This window comes from Aulonocara sp. 'chitande type north' Nkhata Bay, linkage group LG5 (genome assembly GCF_057382095.1).
Source record: "Aulonocara sp. 'chitande type north' Nkhata Bay isolate Kocher_YH1m ecotype deep benthic linkage group LG5, A_spYH_male_GT1.1, whole genome shotgun sequence".
Lineage (NCBI taxonomy): Eukaryota > Metazoa > Chordata > Actinopteri > Cichliformes > Cichlidae > Aulonocara > Aulonocara sp. 'chitande type north' Nkhata Bay.
The window spans coordinates 23,227,371-23,251,759 of NC_141348.1; the positions used below are offsets into that span (position 1 = coordinate 23,227,371).

At 42.0% G+C, this 24,389-nt stretch overlaps 3 protein-coding genes across 4 annotated transcripts in view; 2 read left to right on the forward strand and 1 right to left on the reverse strand.

Annotated features, from left to right (window-relative positions):
* Positions 1–578: 578 nt before the first annotated feature.
* fkbp11 (FKBP prolyl isomerase 11) lies at positions 579–7,184 on the reverse strand. Its single transcript, XM_086292272.1, has 6 exons — positions 6,678–7,184; positions 6,526–6,588; positions 3,166–3,253; positions 3,010–3,043; positions 2,817–2,887; positions 579–831 (listed from the first exon to the last, which is right to left on the reverse strand). The coding sequence occupies exons 1-6, from the start codon at positions 6,804–6,806 to the stop codon at positions 623–625; spliced, it is 594 nt and encodes a 197-aa protein (XP_086148398.1). The 5' UTR covers positions 6,807–7,184; the 3' UTR covers positions 579–622.
* A 5,344-nt stretch (positions 7,185–12,528) lies between these two features.
* On the forward strand, positions 12,529–18,638 carry arf3b (ADP-ribosylation factor 3b). Of its 2 annotated transcripts, none has more exons than XM_086292273.1 (5): positions 12,529–12,617; positions 14,158–14,402; positions 14,487–14,597; positions 14,698–14,822; positions 17,325–18,638. In XM_086292273.1, exons 2-5 carry the CDS (start codon positions 14,255–14,257, stop codon positions 17,484–17,486), a joined length of 546 nt encoding a protein of 181 aa, XP_086148399.1. In that variant the 5' UTR covers positions 12,529–12,617; positions 14,158–14,254; the 3' UTR covers positions 17,487–18,638. The 2 variants fall into 2 exon arrangements, with proteins under 2 accessions (XP_086148399.1, XP_086148400.1); XM_086292274.1 differs by lacking the exon at positions 12,529–12,617 and adding an exon at positions 12,655–12,777.
* A 4,278-nt stretch (positions 18,639–22,916) lies between these two features.
* LOC147330580 (receptor tyrosine-protein kinase erbB-3-like) overlaps positions 22,917–24,389 on the forward strand; it is a 32,167-nt gene continuing 30,694 nt past the window's right edge. Inside the window, exon 1 of the mRNA XM_086292275.1 lies at positions 22,917–23,301. Coding sequence (XP_086148401.1) covers positions 23,214–23,301 — 88 coding nt within the window. The 5' untranslated portion in view covers positions 22,917–23,213. The remainder of the gene's footprint in view (positions 23,302–24,389) is intronic.

The window sequence follows — 24,389 nt, forward strand, 5'->3', positions numbered from 1 at the left end:
TACCAGTTGCCCAAATTAGTATTGCTATAAAGTAAATGTGATCTTTCTTTTCAGTGACTGAACTGTAGGAAATTTATCAGGATTATGACAGCCAACTCCCTGGATGATGATATGATGTGTGTCTGGACACATCCCACTAGATACTAATATTTGACCTGTGAGTCTTTGCTGTTGAACTTCAAAATTAAAATACCTTTCTTATTAATCCTACCCACACACTCCACTTTTCTATGTCACTGTATTTGCTGTTCTCTGCTCTCTCAATTGCTCCCAAGATGATTTCCACCTGTCAGATCAATGCAGGACAGTGCTTCTGTATGTATGTTTGAAGCTGGCATGCTGCATGGACTAAATATACATTTGATTTGAGATCTGAATACAGTGTGAGCCTAACCTCCTAGAAAGAGCCTGTTCAGATACAAGCACTGTCAGTTTCAGGTTCTTCACCTGCAATTTTCTGTTTGTCCTGAGAGGACACTTAGCACATAACAGCCTTTAAAGTCTTGGCATACTACCAATGGACAAGGACCTACTCTAAATCCATCTCATCTCAATTCAACACAAACATAAAGAACAAGTTCAATTAAAAAAACATTTATTTAAATAGTTCAGTGATTTGTCCTTATTTCTTCTTGATCTTCTTATCCTTGGCCTTCTTTTTGCTAGCCTTCTGGGCACTGGCCTTTTTGTAGAGGTAAAGTCCCACCAAGCCCAGCAGAGTGGGCACCAGGGCCAAACACACCAGGGGGAACACATCGTTGACCATCCTCTGCCACTGCGTCTGCTGCGAGAGTGAAATCACCTCCACCTCGAACTCCAGAGCAGCATTACCTAGGACAGATCCATATCACAGTCACTATTCTGCAAAAAGCTCTTAAAGGTTATATCTATTGTTTATGATTATATGTTACATGAGTCAGAAAATAAAGGGGAAAAACATATAAAAGTTAACTGGAGAAACAAAAACAATGTAATGAAATGCTTCCACGCAACGCAGTGCCTCTCTGCATATATTTTCAGAAATTAACTCGGAAGAATCAAATCAGGACACATCAGAAGATATCGTTTCCCCCATGTAGCAGAAAGGCTTAGACAGGGGGGTGCAGCTCATCCTGAGGGCATGATCAGACTCTCTCAGGCAAGGCAAGTTTATTTGTATAGCACAATTCAACAACAAGGTGATTCAAAGTGCTTTACAGAGACATTAAAAAACAAAAACAAATAAAAAGCATGATTTAAAATAGATTTTTTTTAAAAAACAGTCAGTAAAATCAGAACAGTAGATAAAATCAGTAGTTAAAATGTAAGTTTTGAAATTTAAGCTTAAACGTGTGGATTCGGTGTTTTATTCAAATGCAGCTGAGAACAGGTGAGTCTTCAACCTGGATTTAAATAAACTGACTGTTTCAGCTGATCTGAGGCTTTCTGGGAGTTTGTTCCAGATATAAGGAGCATAAAAGCTGAATGCAGCTTCTCCGTGTCTGGTTCTGACTCTGGGAACTGATAAAAAACCGGATCCAGATGACCTGAGGGATCTGGAAGGTTCATACTGGGTCAGGAGGTCACTGATGTATTTTGGTCCTAAACCATTCAGAGCTTTATAGGCCAGCATCAGAACTTTAAAGTCTATCCTCTGACGGACAGGCAGCCAGTGTAAAGACCTCAGAGCTGGACTGATGTGGTCCACTTTTTTGGTCTTAGTGAGGACTCGAGCAGCAGAGTTCTAAATGAGCTGTAGTTGTCTGACTGATTTTTTAGGTAGACCTGTAAAGATGCTGTTACAGTAATCAAGCCTACTAAAGATGAATGCATGGACTAGTTTTTCCAGGTCCTGTTGAGACATCAGATCTTTTATCCTTGATATATTCTTGAGGTGATAGTAAGCTGAAAGAAAAGCCACGAGTGATCGCCTTTATCTTATGGTAAAACACTTCTACTGATGATGAAGGCCTTCAGTTACTAAACCTCACTGAAACAGACCACTGATGGTCAGTTCATGAGTGACCTTAGAACTGAAGAAGCTTCTCGGATGAGAGGTGAAACGTCTTCAAGTAACTTAAAGAAGTCCAGATGCTTTTCTTTGCAAGCTCCTTTGACTTCATGAGTTATGGCATTCACAAATTTAGCTGCCCAACAGTGTGACGACTATACCCCATCAGCCTATTATGGCTGATGGGTAATAAAAGTACATCTTAGAAACCTGGTATTCAGATGTGTGGTGGAACAGCAGCTTACTAAGATGCCTCCTATACTTTTTTTCCTTTAATTTGTCAAGTGTTTATCTACATATATTTTACTGGACAAATGATCTCTTTTTATGGTGTTTTGATGATGGTGCCAGAGAGTGTGGGCACGTCGCTGCAGAAATGTGATTCCTGTAAATCATTAATTCTTTAACCAAACTTTGTATGACCTGTCATCTTGTCGTCATAACTATGTATAAACTTTTAAATACGGGTCGGTATATATTTAATGTTTAAATACTGTATTTTGTATTTATATTTCTGTCAGAAGTTTTTGCATCACGTGAGGGAGTATTGTCTTAATTTTGTTATGCTTGCATAATTATAATAAAGACTCTTGAATCTCCGTCATGGAAACAGTTGCTTTTGCTGTTTTTGTCGTTCATCTGTCATCCACTCAGCATTTTTTTTAACAGATCACCTAAAGCTGTAGTCCTGGAACAGACTTCGCTGGATTTGACACCCATAGGGTTTTCCAAATTTGCCTTTATATTATATATACATATGGAAATATGATATTGATTTTATATTTGTCACGCTGCCATGTGCTGTAGGATATTTCTAGTCTAGTACCTGGAATTGTTGGAGGGTAACCTTTCTTTCCATATGCGAGGTGAGAGGGAATAGTGGCTTTGATTTTCTGCCTGAATGAGAGAACAGAAACATACAGGAAGCATTCCTCAGATTCACTTCAAAACTATCCACTTTGGTATTTCTGATTTGTGACGGCATGCATCGTGAATTAACTGGTTTGCTATTCACTTACCCTTCACAGATGCCAATCAAGCTTTGCTCCAGACCTGATATGAAATTTGTACAGAGACATTCGATCAGTATAAAAAGCACGCCCACCACTAATTATGTAATATAAGCTAATCAGTCTGACAGAGCTGCTCTTAAGGATTGTCATTCGATAACTTACCAGCGATGACTGTCCTCTTCCCCAGCTCGACAACAAGAGGATCCCGGGATAGAGATGTGTCAATCACCTTTCCATCCATCAGTTTACCCTGAAAACATTCAACAGGAAGAGTGAGGTGGTGCCGAGAATTTTTAAAAAATGCTGAGAGATTTCAGTGGGTGCATATTTTACAGAGGCAGGTTTGAGCTTAAAGAAGCGTGAAACACTGTCTTTTTAACCACAAAACACATTTATTGCTTTAAAGATAAATACAAGAAGTCATTCAATACATATATATATATATATATATATATATATATATATATATATATATATATATATATATATATATATATATTGCCCGTAGTGCTGCAAGATGCTAGCAGGCAAGGCATACATGGAACGCCATAACCAAGTGGCCGGCATAGTGTACAGGAACATCTGTGCCGAGTATAACCTGGAAGTCCCGAGGTCAAAATGGGAGATGCCCCCAAGGGTGGTGGAGAATGACCGAGCTAAGATCCTGTGGGACTTCCAGATACAGACGGACAAAATGGTGGTGGCTAACCAACCGGACATAGTGGTGGTAGACAAACAGAAGAAGACGGCCGTAGTGATCGATGTAGCGGTTCCGAATGACAGCAATATCAGGAAGAAGGAACACGAGAAGCTGGAGAAATACCAAGGGCTCAGAGAAGAGCTCGAGAGGATGTGGAGGGTGAAGGTAACGGTGGTCCCCGTGGTAATCGGAGCACTAGGTGCGGTGACTCCCAAGCTAGGCGAGTGGCTCCAGCAGATCCCGGGAATAACATCGGAGATCTCTGTCCAGAAGAGCGCAGTCCTGGGAACAGCTAAGATACTGCGCAGGACCCTCAAGGTCCCAGGCCTCTGGTAGAGGACCCGAGCTTGAAGGATAAACCGCCCGCAGGGGCGTGCTGGGTGTTATATATATATATATATAAAAAAAAACACCCAGCACGCCCCTGCGGGCGGTTTATCCTTCAAGCTCGGGTCCTCTACCAGAGGCCTGGGAGCTTGAGGGTCCTGCGCAGTATCTTAGCTGTTCCCAGGACTGCGCTCTTCTGGACAGAGATCTCCGATGTTGTTCCCGGGATCTGCTGGAGCCACTCGCCTATCTTGGGAGTCACCGCACCTAGTGCTCCGATTACCACCGATTGGAATGCTACTACGCAAGTAACCCCGGCGGAAGGGGCTACATGAATAGGATATATATATATATATATATATATATATATATATATATATATATATATATATATGTATGTGTGTGTGTGTGTGTGTGTGTGTGTGAGAGAGTTATTGATGCAATAAGAAGACAGACTCACTTGGTGAGTTTCTCAGATGTGGATTAAGTCTATGCCAACCCTGAAAAGATTAGTAATTAACTTCTCTATTGCAAAAAGTTCTTCGTCTAGGACTCGTCTTAATCCATGTCTGGGAAAATAAGCCACAGTGCTTACACCTTAAAGGAAGGTCCTGACAGTTTTGTAATTCACTGTCTTGCTAAGAGTTAGATGAAAAGACTGATTGCCAGGCATGTCTGTGGTTGGATTACCTTGGCACTAAGACGGGAACCAGGAGGGAGCTAACGGAACAAAATCTGCCTTCCAGCTTTCTACACATCCACAACACATCACTTACAGATGTTAGAAACAAATTTTGTTACTTGTGACAAAACAAACTAGCTCTTATTTCTGTTTTCAGCTAAGCAAAGCTACTGTAGCTCCAGTTGGTTATCTAATAAATATATAAAGCTTTTATGCAACTTTCTGCAAAAAAAAAATTCACCATATATCAGTTTTTATAATATAAATGTTGGTAAACGACCCTGCGACAGACTGGCGACCTGTCCAGGGTGTACCCCGCCTTTCGCCCTATGACAGCTGGGATAGGCTCCAGCGCCCCCCGCGACCCTGAAAAGGATAAGCGGAAGCGAATGGATGGATGGATGGATGTTGGTAAACGAATGACCAAATATGAGTCAGACATGAGCAAAATATTTCCCTGCAGCAGATTCTTTGAACACACTTTCATTTAAGCAATCCTGTGCCATCTGTGTCACTTGAGTCCACAAAGAGCTAAATCATGAAGCGTTAATTAACAATTAAAAAGCACTCAGAGTCTAATCGAACCCTTAATGAATGTCTTTTTAACACCAGGTGAACTAGAGAGGTGCAAAAACAAAATGTAAGTTTAAAGATTCATAATAAATAAACATGTTTTTCATTTGCCTAAACTGAGTAACCAGGGTGTAACAGCGTAGCAAATGTTTTATTCTCTATTCAAACTGTCTAATTTCTTGTTGTATACAGTTTTATTTTTATGGGTATAACAGTGATGCTTACAGTTTTCTAGTTTTTTGTCTTTTTCGACGTTTGTTGTGAGTTGTTGCCACCTTTGAAGCACAAGATTTTTTTTTGTATTTGTATTTTTTATTATCTGTTCATCCATTTCTTCCACTTATCTAATTCAAGATGGCAGGGAGGGCTGAACGCACCTTGGATAGGTTGGCAGTCTATCACAGAGCTAATACAGAGAGACAGATGACCATTCACATTCACACCGAGGGGCCAGTTTAAAGTCACCACTTGACCAACTGCTGCCGTAAGATGGACCCGTGTTGGAGGAGCAGAGGACAGTGATCTCAGAGATAGAAGTAATGGGATTTTGATAAACTGACACAAAGTCAAGACCATGTAAGGTTTGTTGCAGCCATGTGTCCCACTGCGGATATTATGCATCAGCACTGGTAGCACTAATTAACACGTTTGCCTGTGGACTGTGGGAAGTTTGAGTACACAGAGAGAAAATGCAAATGCCACACACACTGGATGTGAACCCAGAATTCCCTGTGAGGCATCAGCAAACTAACTAATTTTTATATTAATTATTACTCCAGGTGAAAAAAAGAATTGCAGCAGTTAAATTTGGACTTCTGGGTTGTAATGGCAAAATTATGTACTTTAAAAAGCCAATTTTACATAGTTTTTAGCCACTTGAAATCTATATAATTAATCAGTAAGTTTCTATATTCAGGTTGAGTGGCAAAACTACGAGCTGTGGTCTTGGTACTGCTACTGCTGACGTGTTGCACCGCCCCATCGTTACACAGTAAAATCAGAGTGGATCTCCACATAAAACCACATTTAAAGCACACAGTGAAGCACTGGCTGACGATCAGAGCCGTTCAGTCGCGGCAAAGCCTTTGTTTTATTCACATGTGTACGAAAATGCACAAACACAGCGCAGGTCCACATGGTTCACGCACACGGTGCCACATAGACAAGAACCGCGCACGCACTCAGCTTCTCTCCTCGCAAATCTCAGTGAAGCGATACACATCAGCAGCCGTGGACTCACCGTGTAGTGGATCTGCAGCGTGTCTCCCATTCTGGAAAGCATGGAGCAAGTTTCGGGTTTCACCTTTGGTCAGAAGAGTTAGCTGTTAATACTCATGCATCTTTGTGGCTGCAGTTGTGTTAGAGCTGCTGCTATTGCATTGTAATACTCACCAAGGTCTCCACCTGCAGCTCCTCGGGGGCGTCATCGTGGTCTACCTGCGCGAGTCCACAGGTGAAGACTGCGAGAAGGAGCAGAAAGACGCCCGTCCTCATTGTGAACTTCTGGGAAAGAGATGCCATCCGACAACAACAACTTCCGTGTAGGAGTCTTCTCCACTCATCAGCAGAGCGAAAGAGAGTGAGAGAGCCGTGCCCGTCGACCTCTGCGTCCAAAGTGGCTCAGCGCCAGGTAATGCTGATGTGTTGTAACACTGTAGCGATAAGCCCTAATAGCTGCTGGACGCCGTCCCAACACCTGGGTCCTCCAAAAGAGCCCGCCTCAAACATTCCGCATGCATCCCATCAGGCTGCCGTGGGTGTCAAGCGGAAACTCTGCAGAGGCGCTGGGGGGCGGTGCTGCGCAGCTTCTGCAGGCTCTCCTCCTTCACTGTGTGGCTGCTCCATGCTGGAGAAAGTCGGCGTGCTGAGGAGCAAACACCCCTCCGCTACAGACGCCACGTCTCCCTATGCCCTCCGGTTTAGACTGCAGGAAACGTAAAGGTGATGGGTAGTACCCAGCTTTAGTCCGGAAGTGATGTAAAATAATGTATCGTATTAGAAATATTCTAGAAAGTCTTTGTTTTGTTGTTTTTCTGAAGAACAGCATTATATTTGATTTCTCAACCAATGGTCAACTGATCATCAGTTTTCTTTTTTTCTAAGATGCCCCGCTCTTAAAGGTACAGTAAGTAATTTTTAGGTTATTTAATAGAAAAGCAATCAATGTTGTAGTCATAAACACACACTGATGTGTGTAATTACGTCTTCCAGCAAATTGAAATTACACATGGGAGCGGGAACTAGGTTGTGAAAGCCGCCATGTTGCTTTGCCATCTTGAATACAAGATGGACATCCATGTTCTGCTTAATGTTTTATATATGTGGCTAAAGACCGGCCATGTACTAGTTCATTCTGTTCATCTGGACGTAGCGTTTTTAGTGGGAGAAGAAGTGTTAGGTCATTCATCCAAGTGACTCCTTCAGTATCAGCTGACTGCACATTTCCCCAACCTTATAAACAATACATTTACATATTGAATGAAACTAGCAACACTAACGAACAATGGGCTGTGAAGTCAGTTTCTTGATCAATAATATCCATATTGTCATGACCATTGCATTGATCAGTGATCACTGACAAATGGCTATGAGTACCGTTCAAAAAGTTGGGGAATGTCTGCAATCACAACACTGTAAGATGGTGAAATATGTACCCTCAGGCCCCCTCGATTCAGAAATGGTCTTTCCCTTTTCACGTGGCCTCCTTGACTCCCCACTCAAACCAGCATTCCTCCCTGTCCAGGATGTGTACATCCTCATCATTGAGTGTCTACTGGCCTGTAGGTGTAAATAGACTGCGGAGTTTTGGCCTGACGAGTTAGCTCTTGTGTGTTGTGCCATCCGCTTAGCCAGAGGTTGTTTGGTTTCCCCCATGTATAAATCACGGCAACCCTCGTGGCACTTAACAGCTTACGCTACATTACTCTGTTTGTCCTGGGGGACCCGATCCTTGGGGTGGACCAGTTTTTGGCACAGCTTGTTTTGGGGTTTGAAAACCACAGAGATGCTGTGTTTAGAAAAAATGCGTCTCCACTGTTTCAATACTCCTGACACATTAGCGAAAACCCTGCCAGCAGCCTCATCCAGATGAACAGAGTCACCTTTGTAATTTAAAGATCATAAATTGATCTTTCAAGCTACATATAACCATTTAACATTTGTACATGTGTTTTTTCATAATCTCTTTTTTATTGTGTCTCCCCTCCCTCATCTCCACCACCTCTCCTCCTCAAGCCTCATTTCCTGAAAATATGTACGAACATGCTTGTCAGCAGCAGACATGTGACCCCACCCTCTAAGGACAGCTGACAGCGAGCCGACCAAACAACAGCAATAGTTGCATATAAGATAAAATTATGCCAACTAATGTTAGACTCAAGTGTCCTAAGAATCACACTTTCCTTCCGATAAACAGTTTCATTACATTCTCACATTGTATGAGAGTTTATTTGGTGTTTCAGAGTCCAACAATGTTATCTCCACTTCAAAGTAAGTTTCACTAACGCTATCTAACAGCAGCTAACAGCAGCTAACAGAAGCTAACAGAAGCTAACAGAAGCTAACAGCAACACTTTCTGATTAAAAAAAAAGTGTTAAAATAATATCCTTAAGAATTCACCTCTGTATCACTGTCATCAGACAGAAATGAGCTTTACTGACTCATCAATCATGTTAAACTTCTTTCATAAAGTTTTACAGCCTCCTCCAGCGTAAATAGACGTGGACGCTTTTCACCCAGCGTATTGACAGCTGAGGTAAACAGGCTGGCAATATACAGTCACTAGAATTATTTGTAGTACAGCACCTAGTGTAGCTACCATCATGCACTTGAAGTGGGAGGGGCAAGAAAACCAAAATTATTTGACTGCAGTCTACTGACATCCACTGGTGAGATTTTACACACTGTAACTTTAAAGGGGACAGAAAATCACGTGCAGTAAAATACAAATGAATGAAAAGACAAATATCCAGAAATGCTGTACTGGGCTGTGAAACATAATGACATCTTTAACGTAAAGAAAATGTGAAATGGTATAAATTCAGGTACAACTGGTCAAAACATCCAACATTTTAATTATGTCAGTCTCTCTGTGCCACCCCATATAGTCACAGTCATGCATGCCAAATTGATTATTTGTATCGCAAATCTGTTGTGTTTCATTTCATTTGTATTTTTATGTCTTCCTTAAATGCTGCCAGTTCTCAAAGCAAATTTTAAAGAAATGGCCTTCAGTCTATACACATTTAACTCAGGTTCTCTGCAAGAACACTGTCCCAGATTGCAGTATTTGTGCCACATGCTCATGTGTTAGACAAAGGATAGTTTTTCGTGCAGAGGAGTTAATTATAGTATTTAGCTCTGGTGTTAACTAAAACAAACATATAGTCTTGCTTGCTATGTGATTCTTCCAACACCGCATGCCGGGATGAAGCACCATGTGGCTTAGTCATATCCAGAGACCAAAATCGAATTATTTGACTGAACTACAATGATGGTGATAATATTCTGATTTGCCATTATGCGTCGTGGTACAGTTCGTATCTACATGATAAATCAGGTTGATTTATGCTAAACTACTTCCTCTCGTTTATGCAGTCCAGAATGATCATTTGCCATGTTACTGTTACGCAACAAATGCTTTACTTTGTTCCCCATCTGTGCAGGGAAGTATTGCACAAGTGTTACTAAGTTCTGAAAAACAATTTCAACCATTTCCTGAAAACCAAGTAATTTTGCACATAACAGAAGTTTTATGTAACATTGTGTCGGGCACAGTGGCACTTGGATTTCTTTCATTTACAGTTGCACCCATGCTGAAGCTGATGGTGATTGACTCATTCAAAATAATTTAAGTAAATCTGTAGCTTTTAGTTGTCTCTGGGTGAACCTGCTGAGCTGGTTTAAGAAGTTGTTTTCTCAGCACTTGTTATTGTGACTGTTGTTTGAACCTGTCCTAAAAATGCTCTAGCTCCATTAAAACAATTGCATGTGCTACATTACATGTTTAATTTTTTGCTTGTGCATTAGTGTAATGCAACATATTATTCACAATTTCAGTGTTGTCATAAGCAAGAATACTTCTATGTGTTATGTAGTACCATCAGGGAGCAGTCTGATTGGTCACAAATTCTTTCTACAGTATGTCAATGACTTTCAGCATACAGCCTGTTGTAAAAAGTTGTCTTCATGAAAAAGAACCATGAGTTCTGCAAAAGACAGTCCCAACATCATGAACTCAGTCTGGTCTCAACAACACAACGGTGGAGGCCCATAAATATACTATAAACTTATTCATGCAAACTTTTTATTGAATTCTACTGATCATTGAACTCCAAAAGTCAGCAGAAAATGCCACATGTCTGCTTAATCAACCACACTGGCTGCCTGTACCACAACAAATGAACTATGAAATACTCATGATAACATTTAAAGCTCTTCATAGTCTCTGCCCTGCATATTTTACTGATCTCCTCCAGTCTTGCACTCCTCCCCCACTCCCTGTTGTCTCTAGGTGCTAGATTGTCCTCTTATGCTACAATAAAACGTTCTAACTCTACTGTTCAGGAACTGATTTGTTTTCATATTGTACTTTGCAAAATCAAGATAAACTAAAATAGTAAGAAGAGAACATCTACTTAACCCCAATCAAGATTGTTTTAATTGAGTTAAAAACAGGTTTGTTATTTCATTAAAGATTATACATCCATAGTTTATGTAATTGAATGCATTTATGCTTAATAGGATCTCCACAAACTAAACCACTTTAAAAGAGTATTCCCTGAACTGGGGCAATGGTGGGTTTTGTGACATCTGGGAAATGTTTAGAAATTCCCATGTGTTACAGCACACTGTGATGTGGGTGTCTGAGAAACTGTGCAGCTGATAGGCCCTCGAGGCACTGGTGATAAAATGAAGAGCACAGGTGTAATTAATAACACTGACGAAGCGTCTTTTCTGTATATTTTACCTCAGTGAGGAACAACACTGAGACCCTAAAAATGTTAAACCTAAACTGACTGTGACTGCTGTTGGTGTTAGTGCAGTTTTCCTGCTCTGACATGTCAGAATTTTGCATTTAATCCTAATAAGGACCCCAACTTTTGGACTTTTTCATACATGGAGCAGCTGGTTGTTTTTCCATGGTGTGCAGTGTAAATTTATATGTCTCATTCATGTTTCAGACTATTTACATGACTTAAGATTTCAAAGATCCAAAAGATTGCCCATTGATTTAAAAGCACTGCATATCTATACAGTTGTTTTCCCATAAACTGGCTCATTTAAATGAGTGACCTCATTTAACCAACTCAACCAAGCATGAGGTAAGGTAGAATGCTATGTGTAATAAGTATTCTTATTTTATTTCACCCCCTGCAAAAGACTGGAGGCTCCAAGCAGCTCCTTAAGCAGCATGCTGTTACAGTGTGTGTGTGTGTGTGTGTGTGAGATAGAGAGAAGGGGAGTGTCAATGAGTGCTTGTCATGAAACATACTTGAAAATGAGGGTGAGAGACTGCAAAAACTCCCCCCACCGAGAGCCAGAGGTGGACAGAGAGACACACAGGAGACCCTGGCTGTCCACAGCCCACTGAATAATGCTCAAGACCCAAGGTTTTTATTGTTTCTAAAATATATCTTATTCACTTTTTCTTTCTGACCCTTGTACTGTTGTAAGAAGTGAATTTCCCCAGTGTGGCGTTAATAAAGTCTGTATCTATCTGTTTTCACTCCTCACTTCCTTTTTTAAAAAATCCTCTTTACTTCCTTTACCTCTTCCTCATTTAGCTGTTTGTATTAGTTTTGGTGTTAGTTTTAACCTTTTTAATTATTAAAGGCTGAACAGATAGTTAGTTTAGAATAGATAACCCATTAAAGAATTTACTGAATCGAGTTGAATCTCAGTCATAGGCATCTCAAAGCCTCATGATTAAGGTTCAGACAACCCATTTGCTAATGAGTAAAATAAAGGACAGCTTCCCTATACATTTTTAAATGTTTATTAGTGTTGAGTAGCTTGCTCAGCATCCTTTCACAGAGTTCCCGGTTTTTGTGTTTCAGTCTAGTTTCTATTTTTATTTCAGTTAACCAAAATACTAACTAAAATTCACGGTTCGCTCTTTTACGTGACGTTTTAGTTAACTATAATAATCTTACAGACAACCTGGTTTTGTTTTTAAAAGAAAAGAAAAACAGAGAGAAGAGTTTTTACAACCTTTTGGTCGTATTGTACTGTTGAAGTGACACCTGCTCTCGCGAGATCCCGCTTGCTGCTGAGTCGCTTCTCTCGGAAAGTGTCGTGAGACGTTGATAGTAGAGGACTGCTCGGCTAAGGTAAGTGAGGATACTGGCTCCACCATCAGCACGACAAAAATCCATGTAGTTCCCGGCAGGTGATGAAACTGTAGTGGAGCAGATGTCTGTCCGGTGGGGGATGTATTAAGCTCCGGGTAACAACGAGTGACGGCTCGCTAGCAGCCGGATGCCCGCTGAGGTGATGAGCGGACGGATGGATGAATGGGGCGGATCAACACGCTAGCTACGGTCACGTCTAATCGATTCCGCGATTGAAGCAAACTAGACTGATAAATAGAGTTATTATAGAAGCGATAATTCGGGGGGGAAGGCGCGACTTTGTGCAACTAAGCTTGGGTAACGACGAGAGATTTTACAGGAGCCCCGTGTAAGGGTTACCTAACGTAGCATTCCGGGCTAACCTGAGTCACTGGCAGCTGAATGAATTCTATCAGACCGGCACATCGCGGCCCTTCGCCCACCTAAGATCACCATTTAATGAAATATGCCGTGTTTGAACCTGCGGTAGCTGGATGAGGAGAGGAGCTGGTGTCAGAAACAGCAGCAGGGTGCCGATCGTGTTCAGCACCATGGACAGGGCTGCGGGAAGTCCTCGTTTACTTTTATTTTCTAGTCTTAAATTTCACCTTACTGAGCCTGTTTACTCGCTTTCTGAATAGCTGTCAGCATAGGACTGTTTAATTACTGCACTTACAACATATTAAAAACTAGGCATTGGGCAGCTCTTGTCCACATTAAAAATAAACATACAATCAACAGTGTTTGAGTACCTTTTATAGTTTCATTTGATTTGTTCGTCTTTGGCTTGTGTGACCTTACTTGAATACTTAGGTGGTGGAGTGTGCAGAGCATATTTTGCAGCCTTAGAAAAGAAATCCCACCTGTGTTGAGTATTTTTAGTTATTTTTGTCCCTTGAGTTGTCATTTGACTATTTCTACTTGCTGTGTCCACCCTGAAAGAAATATCCTTCCTCTTGCTGCTTTCCCTGAGGTTATCCCTCCTTTCCCCTTCGTGCTGTATAGATTTTACACCCACCTAGGGCACTTTTTTAAAAATCATTATTTGTGTCTGATATGACTCGGTGTAAAAGTAATCTAAAGGGAGAATTTTAGTCATTTGTCCCTGGTTATGACCAGATGGCTTTGTTATAGATGTGTTCAAGCCACGCTCTGTAATATAGGACATTTTTCATGTGCTTTAAGGGCTTGGCACCATTACAGGTTAACATTTGAAGGAGAAAAAAGCATCAGAAAGGGTCTGAACAGATTGTGCTGAAGCCTGGAGTCATGGCATCTCCATCACCCGCTCTGTGATAATGACTGTGGGCGAGTAACACAGCTTTGCACCTGTCTTGCTGCGTGCATGTAGAAGTGAGATTTCTCTGGCTTGATTTTGTCATTTTAGTGTTTGAGAGGTGAGAGGAGGAGTGAGCCAGAGTATTTACTGGATTGTAATTTAACAGACTTGACAGTTTGACTCGTTAATCATTCTGTCTCATTCCAGCATGTTAATAATTAAGACCAGCATGATTGCTTCTCAATGTCTGTTTCTTTTCAGCCCTCCTAAAAAAAAAAATCAATCCCCGCTGGACAACTGACACTTTGCAGAAAGGCCTCAAGCACTTAAACTGACGTTTAGGAACATCGTCTGAATCATGGGGAACATTTTTGGGAATTTGCTGAAGAGCCTCATAGGGAAGAAAGAGATGAGGATCTTGATGGTGGGGCTTGATGCTGCTGGAAAAACAACGATCCTCTATAAGCTCAAACTGGGGGAAATAGTCACCACAATCCCAACAATCGGTATGTGAAAGCAGCTTTCTACTCGCATCAGCCAACAGTGGATATGATGTTTTGCTTCACGCACTGTGTGACCTCTTATTTCAGGGTTCAACGTGGAGACAGTGGAATACAAGAACATCAGCTTCACTGTGTGGGACGTGGGTGGGCAGGACAAGATCCGTCCTCTCTGGAGACACTACTTTCAAAACACGCAGGGTGAGCGGAGCTAATCAGAGGGTCACAGCAACATAAATGCTTGCATTTCTCTTCTTCTAATGCAAATGGTTTATTTTGTTTCTTACTCTTGCCGCTGCAGGTCTAATCTTTGTGGTGGACAGTAATGACAGAGAGCGTGTGAACGAAGCGCGAGAGGAGCTGATGAGGATGCTGGCTGAGGACGAGCTGAGGGATGCCGTGCTCCTCGTGTTTGCTAATAAACAGGCAAGAGACTCTAGTGTTACGTATATTCATACACATAGCAGGCTCATAGCAGAGGGTGAGCCCCCAAATACCAGCTTCCTTATCTGTGTAATTTTAAAGCAGTTCTGGAAATTAGGTGGCATTAAATTATAGTGTGAGTTGTAATCATTACCAGGGTAGTAAAAAGGTAGTAAAACAGTCATTGTGACATGAACTAATGGGTAATCACAGATGTTACTAGTCACATTAGTGAGGTCAGTGATATTTAGGTGCAGACTTATAATTAACATCATGTGATATTCCACATCGAGAAAGGTTTTCACAGGAGTATTAGGGAGCAGTTACTTTCTAAGCTCTAATGTCTTAAGACTACTCTCTAATGAAGCAGGAATATTATAGAGCAGTTTAGAGATTAGTTACTCTGTAATAATACTATTATTATATGTTATAATACTATTGTTATGCTTTGTTAAAGAGCTCTAATATTCCTGTGTTTTCACAGGACTACTCTTAGACTCTACTACAGAAAAGTTACTCTCTAATACTCCTATGAAAGAAGAAGACTTAGAGAATAACTACCGTATTTTCACGACCATAAGGCGCACTTAAAAGTCTTAGATTTTCTTCAAAAAGTGCGGCGCGCCCTATAGCGCGGTGCGCCCTATGTGTTGTAAGGAGGACGTAGTAGAGAACACCATGAGAACGTTAAAGGGTGAAGTGTGGGCGTTGATCGTATATACCGGGACAATCGCACATACCTGTATAAAAGAACAGGTATGTGCATTATGCAGGACATCGTTGTTTTAACAACCCTGAAAATGGCAAAGAGACACGCTTACGAAGCACAGTTTAAACTGAAGGCCATCAGCTACACGGAGGAACATGGAAATCGAGCAGCGGCGAGAGAATTTAAGATTAACGAATCGATGGTTCGCAAATGGAGGAAGCTGGAAAACAAGCTCCGGCAGGTCAAGAAAACGCAGCTGAGTTTCCGCGGACATAAGGCGAGGTGGCTCGAGTTGGAGGAAAGACTCGAGCGGTGGATCATCGAGCAAAGAGCGAGCGGGAGAAGCGTTTCGACGGTCACCATTCGGCTAAAAGCAGTTTCACTAGCTGAAGAGATGAACATTGAACATTTCCAAGGAGGTCCGTCTTGGTGCTTTCGTTTTATGAAACGGTGCCATTTTTCCATCCGGACCAGGACTACGGTAGCGCAGCAACTTCCAGCGGATTATAAGGAAAAGCTGGCCATCTTCCGCTCCTACTGCAGCAAACACATCGGCGACAAAAACATCCAGCCCAGCCACATCACAAACATGGACGAGGTCCCGCTCACTTTTGACATCCCGGTGAGTCACACTGTGGAGAAGAAGGGGACCAGCACGGTAGCGATACGCACAACGGGGTATGAAAAGTCTTCTTTTACTGTTGTGCTTGGCTGCCATGCTAATGGACAGAAACTGCCGCCTATGGTGATTTTTAAGCGAAAGACTTTGCCTAAAGAGAAGTTTCCAGCAGAAATCATCATTAAGGCAAATGAAAAGGGCTGGATGGATGAGGAAATGATGAAAGACTGGCTGAGGGAGGTGTATGTAAGGAGACCAGGTGGTTTTTTCCACGCATCACCATCGCTCTTAATCTGTGACTCTATGCGTGCCCATCTCACAGCCGATGTGAAAAAACTAGTGAAGCAAATGAACTGTGAGCTTGCTGTCATTCCGGGAGGCCTGACAAAGGAACTCCAACCGCTGGACATCGGTGTGAACCGCCCGTTCAAAGTAAGGCTGCGAGCGGCCTGGGAGCGATGGATGACCGGTGGAGACCACAGTTTCACTAAGAGTGGAAGGCAGCGCCGGGCGAGTTACGCCACAATTTGCCAATGGATTGTAGATGCTTGGGCTAACATGTCTGCTGGCACTGTTGTTCGAGCTTTCGCAAAAGCCGGCATCGTTTCCGAGGAGCCGCACGGCACGGAAAGTGACTCTGACGGTGAAGACAGTGAACCTGGCATGTTTGATGGAGATTTAGCGCAGCTGTTCAATTCAGACACAGAGGATGAGGACTTCGATGGGTTTGATTGATGATAAAAATGTGAGTACCAAACTTTGTTTTGCTCCTGCTTTATTTTTAAATACGCACACTTGTATGCTTGTGTGTTGTTGATGATGACGATTACCGGCAATAGAAATGTGAGTAAGGTACCGAATTCAGGTTTGCTCCCGCTTTATTTTTAAATACGCATACGGTACTTGTATGCGCCCTATGGTCCAGTGCGCCTTATGTGTGTGTCAAATACAGTAAGGGCACACATAACTGAGACTGCGCCTTTTAGCACAGTGCGCCTTATGGTCGTGAAAATACGGTACCCCTCATACTACTCTCTAAAGCTCCTGTGAAAACACTGGAGTATTGCAAAGTAGTAATAATAATACTCCAGTCAAAATAAAACATGCAGAAAATTCATCCACGCAGAGATGGAAAGCGCAATTTTCTCTCCTCACTGACCCGTCTGCTCTTTGACAGGACTTACCAAATGCCATGAACGCCGCAGAGATCACAGACAAGTTGGGCTTGCACTCTCTGCGTCATCGCAACTGGTACATCCAGGCCACCTGCGCCACCAGCGGCGATGGCCTCTACGAGGGCCTCGATTGGCTGGCCAATCAACTCAAGAACAAGAAGTAAGAAGAAAACTGGAAGAAAGCATCCAGCGACCACACCCATACCAACTTTTTATTTCTTTTTAGGGATGAGGGTGCGGGTTGAGCACCGAGGTTTTTGATTGATAAAAGATTCTGGGTCTTGGGTGGGGGCGGCGGGGTGTCAGATTTAGATTTTTGGTCTGGTCCTTCTGGTTTTCTGTGGTTATAAAAAAAACACATTCTCATGTTCGTATCTAACCAGTCACTCACAGACACACACACAGAGACACACACATATGCACACTAACAATAAGCAATCACAGCAGGCACTTGCTTTTCCTCCGTCCACCTCTCGTCCACCAATCGTCTTTAGGTATATAATGTACTGTATGTTAGTCTCTAGGTGCTGTGTCGAGTCACATGGGACTCCAGCAATGAGTCCAATCTGACTTTGTTGATGTATGTTTTCCCGTTGTCAGTGGTCCATAAAAGGAACTGTTCCACGTCCTGTTTTTTTTTTTCTTGTTTTTGTTGTTTTTTATGCCTTTTCCTACAGAGTTCCAGAGCCATGTTTGAGAACAGTCACATCTGGCAGATTCATGTCACAATGATTAATATGATTGCTTTGCTTTTCCTTTTGACTTGCGAGCGTGTACTTGAACTCCGCAGCCTAGACAGTATTATCCCAAGCAGCTCTCTGACGTCTTTTGATATCTGTGCCATGTTTCTACTCCCCGTGTGGCAACCCGAAGCGTCGAAGCCGCCCTTTTTAAATATTTTAAAACGCACAACACTCTTTCTCAGTTGCCTCACCTGCATGCATCCTGCCACCACTGTTGGGTACTTCTCCATCCAGAGAACCGCATAGATGTTATTTGTATGTTTTCCCCCCTCATCGTGTTCTCGCGCCGTTTACAGTAGGATGCGCAAAACTATCCGAAATCACCACTTTTAGTGCAGTTGGTGGCAACATTTGCTCAGAACAACAACAACAAAAAAAAGCCAACAAAAAAAGCGACTAGTCAGCTTTATGGTCTTTTTAGATGTGAAAACAGCATATAGCACATTAACTCAGCACAGATGGCCTGTGCTGCTTGTCTATACGAGTACTCGAACTGCGTCAGGTTGCTCTTGCTTGTGTGGATTTTTTTTTTTTTAATTTTTAAATTTTTTGTGTCTAATTTGCATACCGGGGGGGTGGGGATGGGGAGGGGGACGATGCTGTAACTGATAACTCCGTATTACTGAATGTGAATATTGTTGATGAATCTATAAGTGGCTGTAATGATGTTTATCTGACATGCCATCATTTCAGTGATGTATCTGCATAAGTCATGCAAAACGAAGCAGGGTAACCGGATTGGTATGTCGATGTTGTAGTTTGCAGAAATTCACAAACCACCAACTTTCCGAACAGCAGACGGGATTGCGGCGTCGCCACTGATACCAGCAGAATCCGCAGACTCCTGTCAATGAAACGATTCCTTTGTGCCACACATGGGTACTGCTGCCAATCATATACCAGTCACAGTGCAACACGCTGTGCATCCGCCCTACCAACTTATCAGCACATATCCAGCATCTGTTGTAACCATGAGTTAGATCCTTTGGTTTTTGTGGCCTTATATTCCGATTGATTTCCTCTCACAGAGTTTGGTTTCATACTTACCAGTAAAGAATGATTTATTCCTTATTGCCCTCTAACGGCAGGTTTCGCACCACAGCTCACTATGGTAAGGCAAAGATTTCGTCGTATAATGTGTTCTTTTTCTTTTGATTTTTGCCCGTATACTTGATTCATATTTGGTGGTAGATTTCTTCAGTTCTCTTTGGGGTTTAAATGAACTTTGATGTAGACTGTGTCTGTGAAACAATCAGTGCAGAGAAATAAAAGATTCTGATGATTCATTCTGTACCGTTATAGTTACACAAGTAGATTTAAAAAAAAATGTTGAAGACCATGTTTCAATGCTGAATGCATGGAGACATCTGTATGTGATGTAAGAAACCAAAATCCTGCTGTATTACGAATAAACCCATTTTCTGAATGATCTGTCTCATCAGCTGGGAGCGGGAACTAATAGGCTTCATTGCCACATACGTACAGCTTCTTCTTCTTGTTTTGGCTGCTTACACAGCACCATTTCACCCTGGCATTTTCCTTTGTCACACCAACTCTTCTGCACATCCATGAATCTTAGCTGTCTTTGTTTTTTTTTCTCTGGCAGCTTCATAGTCAACATGCTTTGTCCAGTACATTCACAATCCCCGTCTCTGACTTTGTTTCCAAGCTGCTCAACCTGACCTGTCCCTCTGATGTTCCAATCCTGTCCATTATGGTCACTCCTAGTAAAAATCTTATCATCTTCAACTCAGCTTTCAGTCCTTTTCTCAGTATCACCGTCTGTAAACCGTACATGGCAGCAGGTCTCACTACCACCTTGTAAACTACTTCCTCTCTTGCTGCTATTCCTGTCACAAATCACCCCTGACAGTCGTCTCCACCCTACTCCACCCTGCCTGCACTCTCTTCTCATTCTGCACTCACCTGTCTTGTGCACTGTCCATTATCTTGGATTGTTGACCACAGGTATTTCAACTCCTCCACTTCATTACACTTCACTGTTACACCTGCCTCTATGTCTACGTGACAAATGTCTTGCTGTGACAGGCTCCAACCAGGAGAGGACACTGTTCCACAATGATATCTGTTCGGTCAAAGAGGTCCCAAAGCATTAATCAAATCCATTAAAAATTGAAAGGTTTATTTGTCCTCTGAGACACCCCTGCTGAACAACATGCAGTAGCTGACATGATTTTAATTGTTCATCTCAGGCAAGATCGGTTCAATCTTATCCAAAAGAAATAGAGATGGTCATAAGTGCGTCCATTTCCTCTAAATCAGACTATTGCTACTCTTTAAACACATGCTTGAGCCAGCAAGAGCTACTTAGATTAACGCTTAAGTGTGCTGCAGCTGGACTCCTCAGAAATAGATATATATGCATAACTCATACATCACAAAACATATGGAATAATTCCTAAATCTGCGGTGAAAGGGGAAATATACTGTCATGTGAAAAAGGAAGTCCACCGTTTGTAGAGCCACCTTCAGCAGCCATAAGTCAACGTAACTGTTTTCTGTAATCAGGGTCTCGTTTTGTCGTAGAGCAATTTCAGCCCACTCTTCTTCTTTTTTTTTTTATTTAAATTTTCAGTCCATTGAGGTTTGCAGGCATTCATTTATGCACAGTGTTGTAAAGGCTCACCTTTCAGCACATTCACTTGACCAGATGCACCTTGTTTCTTTTCCTCACCTTTGATTGGGTGTGGTGCTTGCCCTTAATTGCACTCACCTGTCACTCGTTATATAAGGACTGCAGTCACCTACAGCTCACTCTTTCTTCACTCCCACATGGGGCAGCAGCTGAGGTGAGTTTCTGTTTGAGTCTCCTGAGTTTATGTATTATTTTGAGTTACTTAAATCATATTTTATTTCCTTTCAGAGATGGCAGTCCATGTGTCTTTCCTTTACTGATTTGAGAATAAAAGGAGAACCCTGTGAATGATTGATGACTGCTTATTTTCATTCTAATCGGATGAGCCCATGATGATGACTACTTAAATCCTGAGCCTTCCTCCAGAACACACAGCTCCCTTATTTTCAGGCATTATGTTGTAGATTTATTGCTGTCCTTGCAATCATTGTCCTGTTGTGTGATTTACATGTTAGACAGTCTCACTGGCCTCTAAAATACTTTGGTACACATGGGAGTTCATGGTGGACTCAATGACTGCAAAGTGTCCAAGTCCTGTGGCTGCAAAACAAGCCCAAATCATCACCCCTCCACCACTGTGTTTGACTCTTGGTATGAGGCTCTTGTACTGATCCTGTGGTTTTTGCCAAACAGAGCACTGTGTATTATGCCCAAACATCTTCACTCCAAAGGGATGTTTGAGAGGTCTTGTGGTTTATTTAGATGCAACTTGATGCTAACCCGAGCCCTGCTGCCATGTTCTTTATCCTAGCAACCTTTCCAAACAACCTCTCAGCCCGTGTCTAACTGTAGTTTCATATCTAACATGCTAGCTGAGTCTTGTAGAGTTTGAGACGTGGCTCTTGGGTTCCTTGCACCCACTTACCTTTCTGAACTTTTAACTATGCATATGCCCAATGACAAATATTGACATATGGAAAAAGTGCATATTTAGGAGCTGAACATTTTAGTGGTGTGTACAAAACAGTTTAATGCACTTTTTCAAGGTTTGCATCAGGTGCAAAACGAGTCCATTTACTTTCACTACTCTCAGCTTTGCCCTGAAGCACCAACATACTTCAGTTACACTTCAGTAGTTTTCTGTGAGATTTTTCTTTGGTAAAACAGCCTGAGTAGAGTGTTAATTTGAGCATCAGGTTCCATTAAAGATGTTCAAGTCTTTTAATGTTTCTCTGAACTTCTGTTCCTAAGCAGGCAGCTTCTGTGAAGAGAAAAAGGAAGGAAATGCTTTTGATAATGATTCCTGTCATTGGTAAAACATTAACCATTTGTTTTTGAGTTTCCTTCTTACCTTTAGGCAGGGGGGGGGAGAGAGAGAGGTTATACATGTGAAGAAAAAACAAACTTGCATCAATCAGTGTGTCAGTCTTTGTTTTCCACTGAAGTTATTTTGCATGGCAGTGTGTGCATGACATGAACTGGAGGTTCAGGCAGAGCCAGTTTCCACAGAGCTGTTCAGCTCGCTCATCCACTGTAACTGGTACACGGTGTTTGTGTGAAGATAAACAAGATGACAACATATGTTTTTGTTTTTTGTTACAATACCTCACATTAGTTTGGTTTAAACGTGCAGCTTGACTTACTCCCCTGTACTGAAACTATTCAAGAACTGCCTTTGTTATACAAGCATTTAACAAACTTTGCAAGGAGTCCCAAGTACAACTGTAAAATCACGCAGGAGCAATGATATGATGCAGCAATAAAAAAAAAAAAAAAAGCAATCGTACATTTTCAGACTTTGAGGAGGTCAAAGTCCTGTTATCAAGAAAACAGATGTAAGAAACATGCCATCAGATCATATGTGGAACATGCAAAGAAGCAGAGAACAAACTGAAGACGTCAATCTAAGCATTTGTTGTTTTCTGTAGCAAAGGAATATAATGGGAGGGAGTGACTTGCATGCACTGACTGTAATAATAAAGCTATTTACACGAGCAGGAAAACAAGACGGATAAATAAGGGCTGAATTTTACCTGATTTAACGAATGATAAAAACAACACAAACTTGTTTGCCTGAATAATGTTGGGGAATTTACCCACTCAAAGTCTAGCTACATTTAATCACTTTACAAATTATGATAACAGCAGACACACACACACACACACGTTTTGCTCCCGCCCACAAAAATCAGTGCTAGAGGAAAACAGCCGCTCCCGCTACTGATTGGCTCCGCGGTGCGCTCCAATCACCGCGATGTAGTGACTCTTCTCCACACAAACCCGAGCGGTCGACTAGTAAGGTTGTGACAAATGTAGCGAAAACACAAACAGGTTTTGTTTGGTTTTGTTTTTCTAACTGGATGTACTCCTGTTCGTGAAGACTAGAACAAGTTGAAGCAGAGGATTAAGAAAACGACAGCCGAGTAGTGGTCTAAATGGTCAGACTCGGAAGCAACGAGGGGATGTGGAACGACACAAGGACACATTTCTTCTCTATAAATACGATGGTGATGTTTATTTGATTCGACGCCAGCCTGGAGATTTGAATAAGAATGAAGGTCCTTGTGAAGAAGATGCAGCAGGTGCTCTACGTCCTGCTGCCGTGTGTACTCCAGCTCTGCTGCGCTCAGACTCAAGGAGGTGGGTATAAACACCCGCACACACATATTCACACACGTTTATTTTTATCATTAGCCTGGGAGAGGAACGATGAATACAGTGGCGGTCCTAGGCTGTTTGGAACCCTGGGTGAACACTCCCCTCCCCCCCCCCCCCCCCCCCCCCCAACACACACACACACACACACGCACTAATTAATGTTATCTTGTTGTATCCCTGTTGTGGTCAGTGCTATCCTCTATGTTGTTGCATGCTGGGGGCAGCAGGTTGAGGGTCACAGATACCAACAGACTAAATAAACTGATCCACAAGGCCAGTAATGTTGTGGGGATGGAGCTGGACTCTGTTAGGGTGGTGTCTGAGAGGCAGATGTTGTCCAAGATATGGATAATACCTCCCACCCATTCCATGACGTCCTGGCTACTCACAGGAGCACGCTCAGTGAGCGACTGAGTTTACCAAAAAGCGCCACTGAACGACACAGGAAATCATTCCTGCCCGTGGCCATCTCCCTGTACAATTCCTCCATCTAATACACTGTAAACACTGCAATAGTTACACCCTTTTTATACACGCTCTTTTTTACTCTGTAATATTCTTGTCATTTTTTTTTTATATTTATTTCTAATCACCAATTTTAATCCTTGATATTTAAAACTGAGTGATCTGTATACAGGGCTGGACTGGGACAAAAAATCGGCCCGGGCATTTTGACTAGAGACCGGCCCACCAGGTATTATACGAAAAAACATTAAGCCTTTGAATAAAAACGAACGCTGTTGTGACAGTGATGTACGCTGTCTTATTGGTCTATGTATGATTTCTATACGTTGTAAATCAGATAAAAACTTTGGTTGTAAGATTCAGATAATTATTTAATAAAAGCTAGATATTTTAAATGAGAATAAGAAAGAAAAGTATTTCTTTGTGCCCCTCTCCCTGTTAATGCCATACCTGGCCCCTGGCAAAACTTTGCTAGACCCGCCCCTGCACAGTTACCAGCTGTCAGCTACACAGAAAGGATCCTGGGGTTATTTGTCGCTCAGAAACAGTTCATAACTTCCCTTCAACTCATCCATGTCACCTAAAAGGTAAACCTGTTTCTCCAT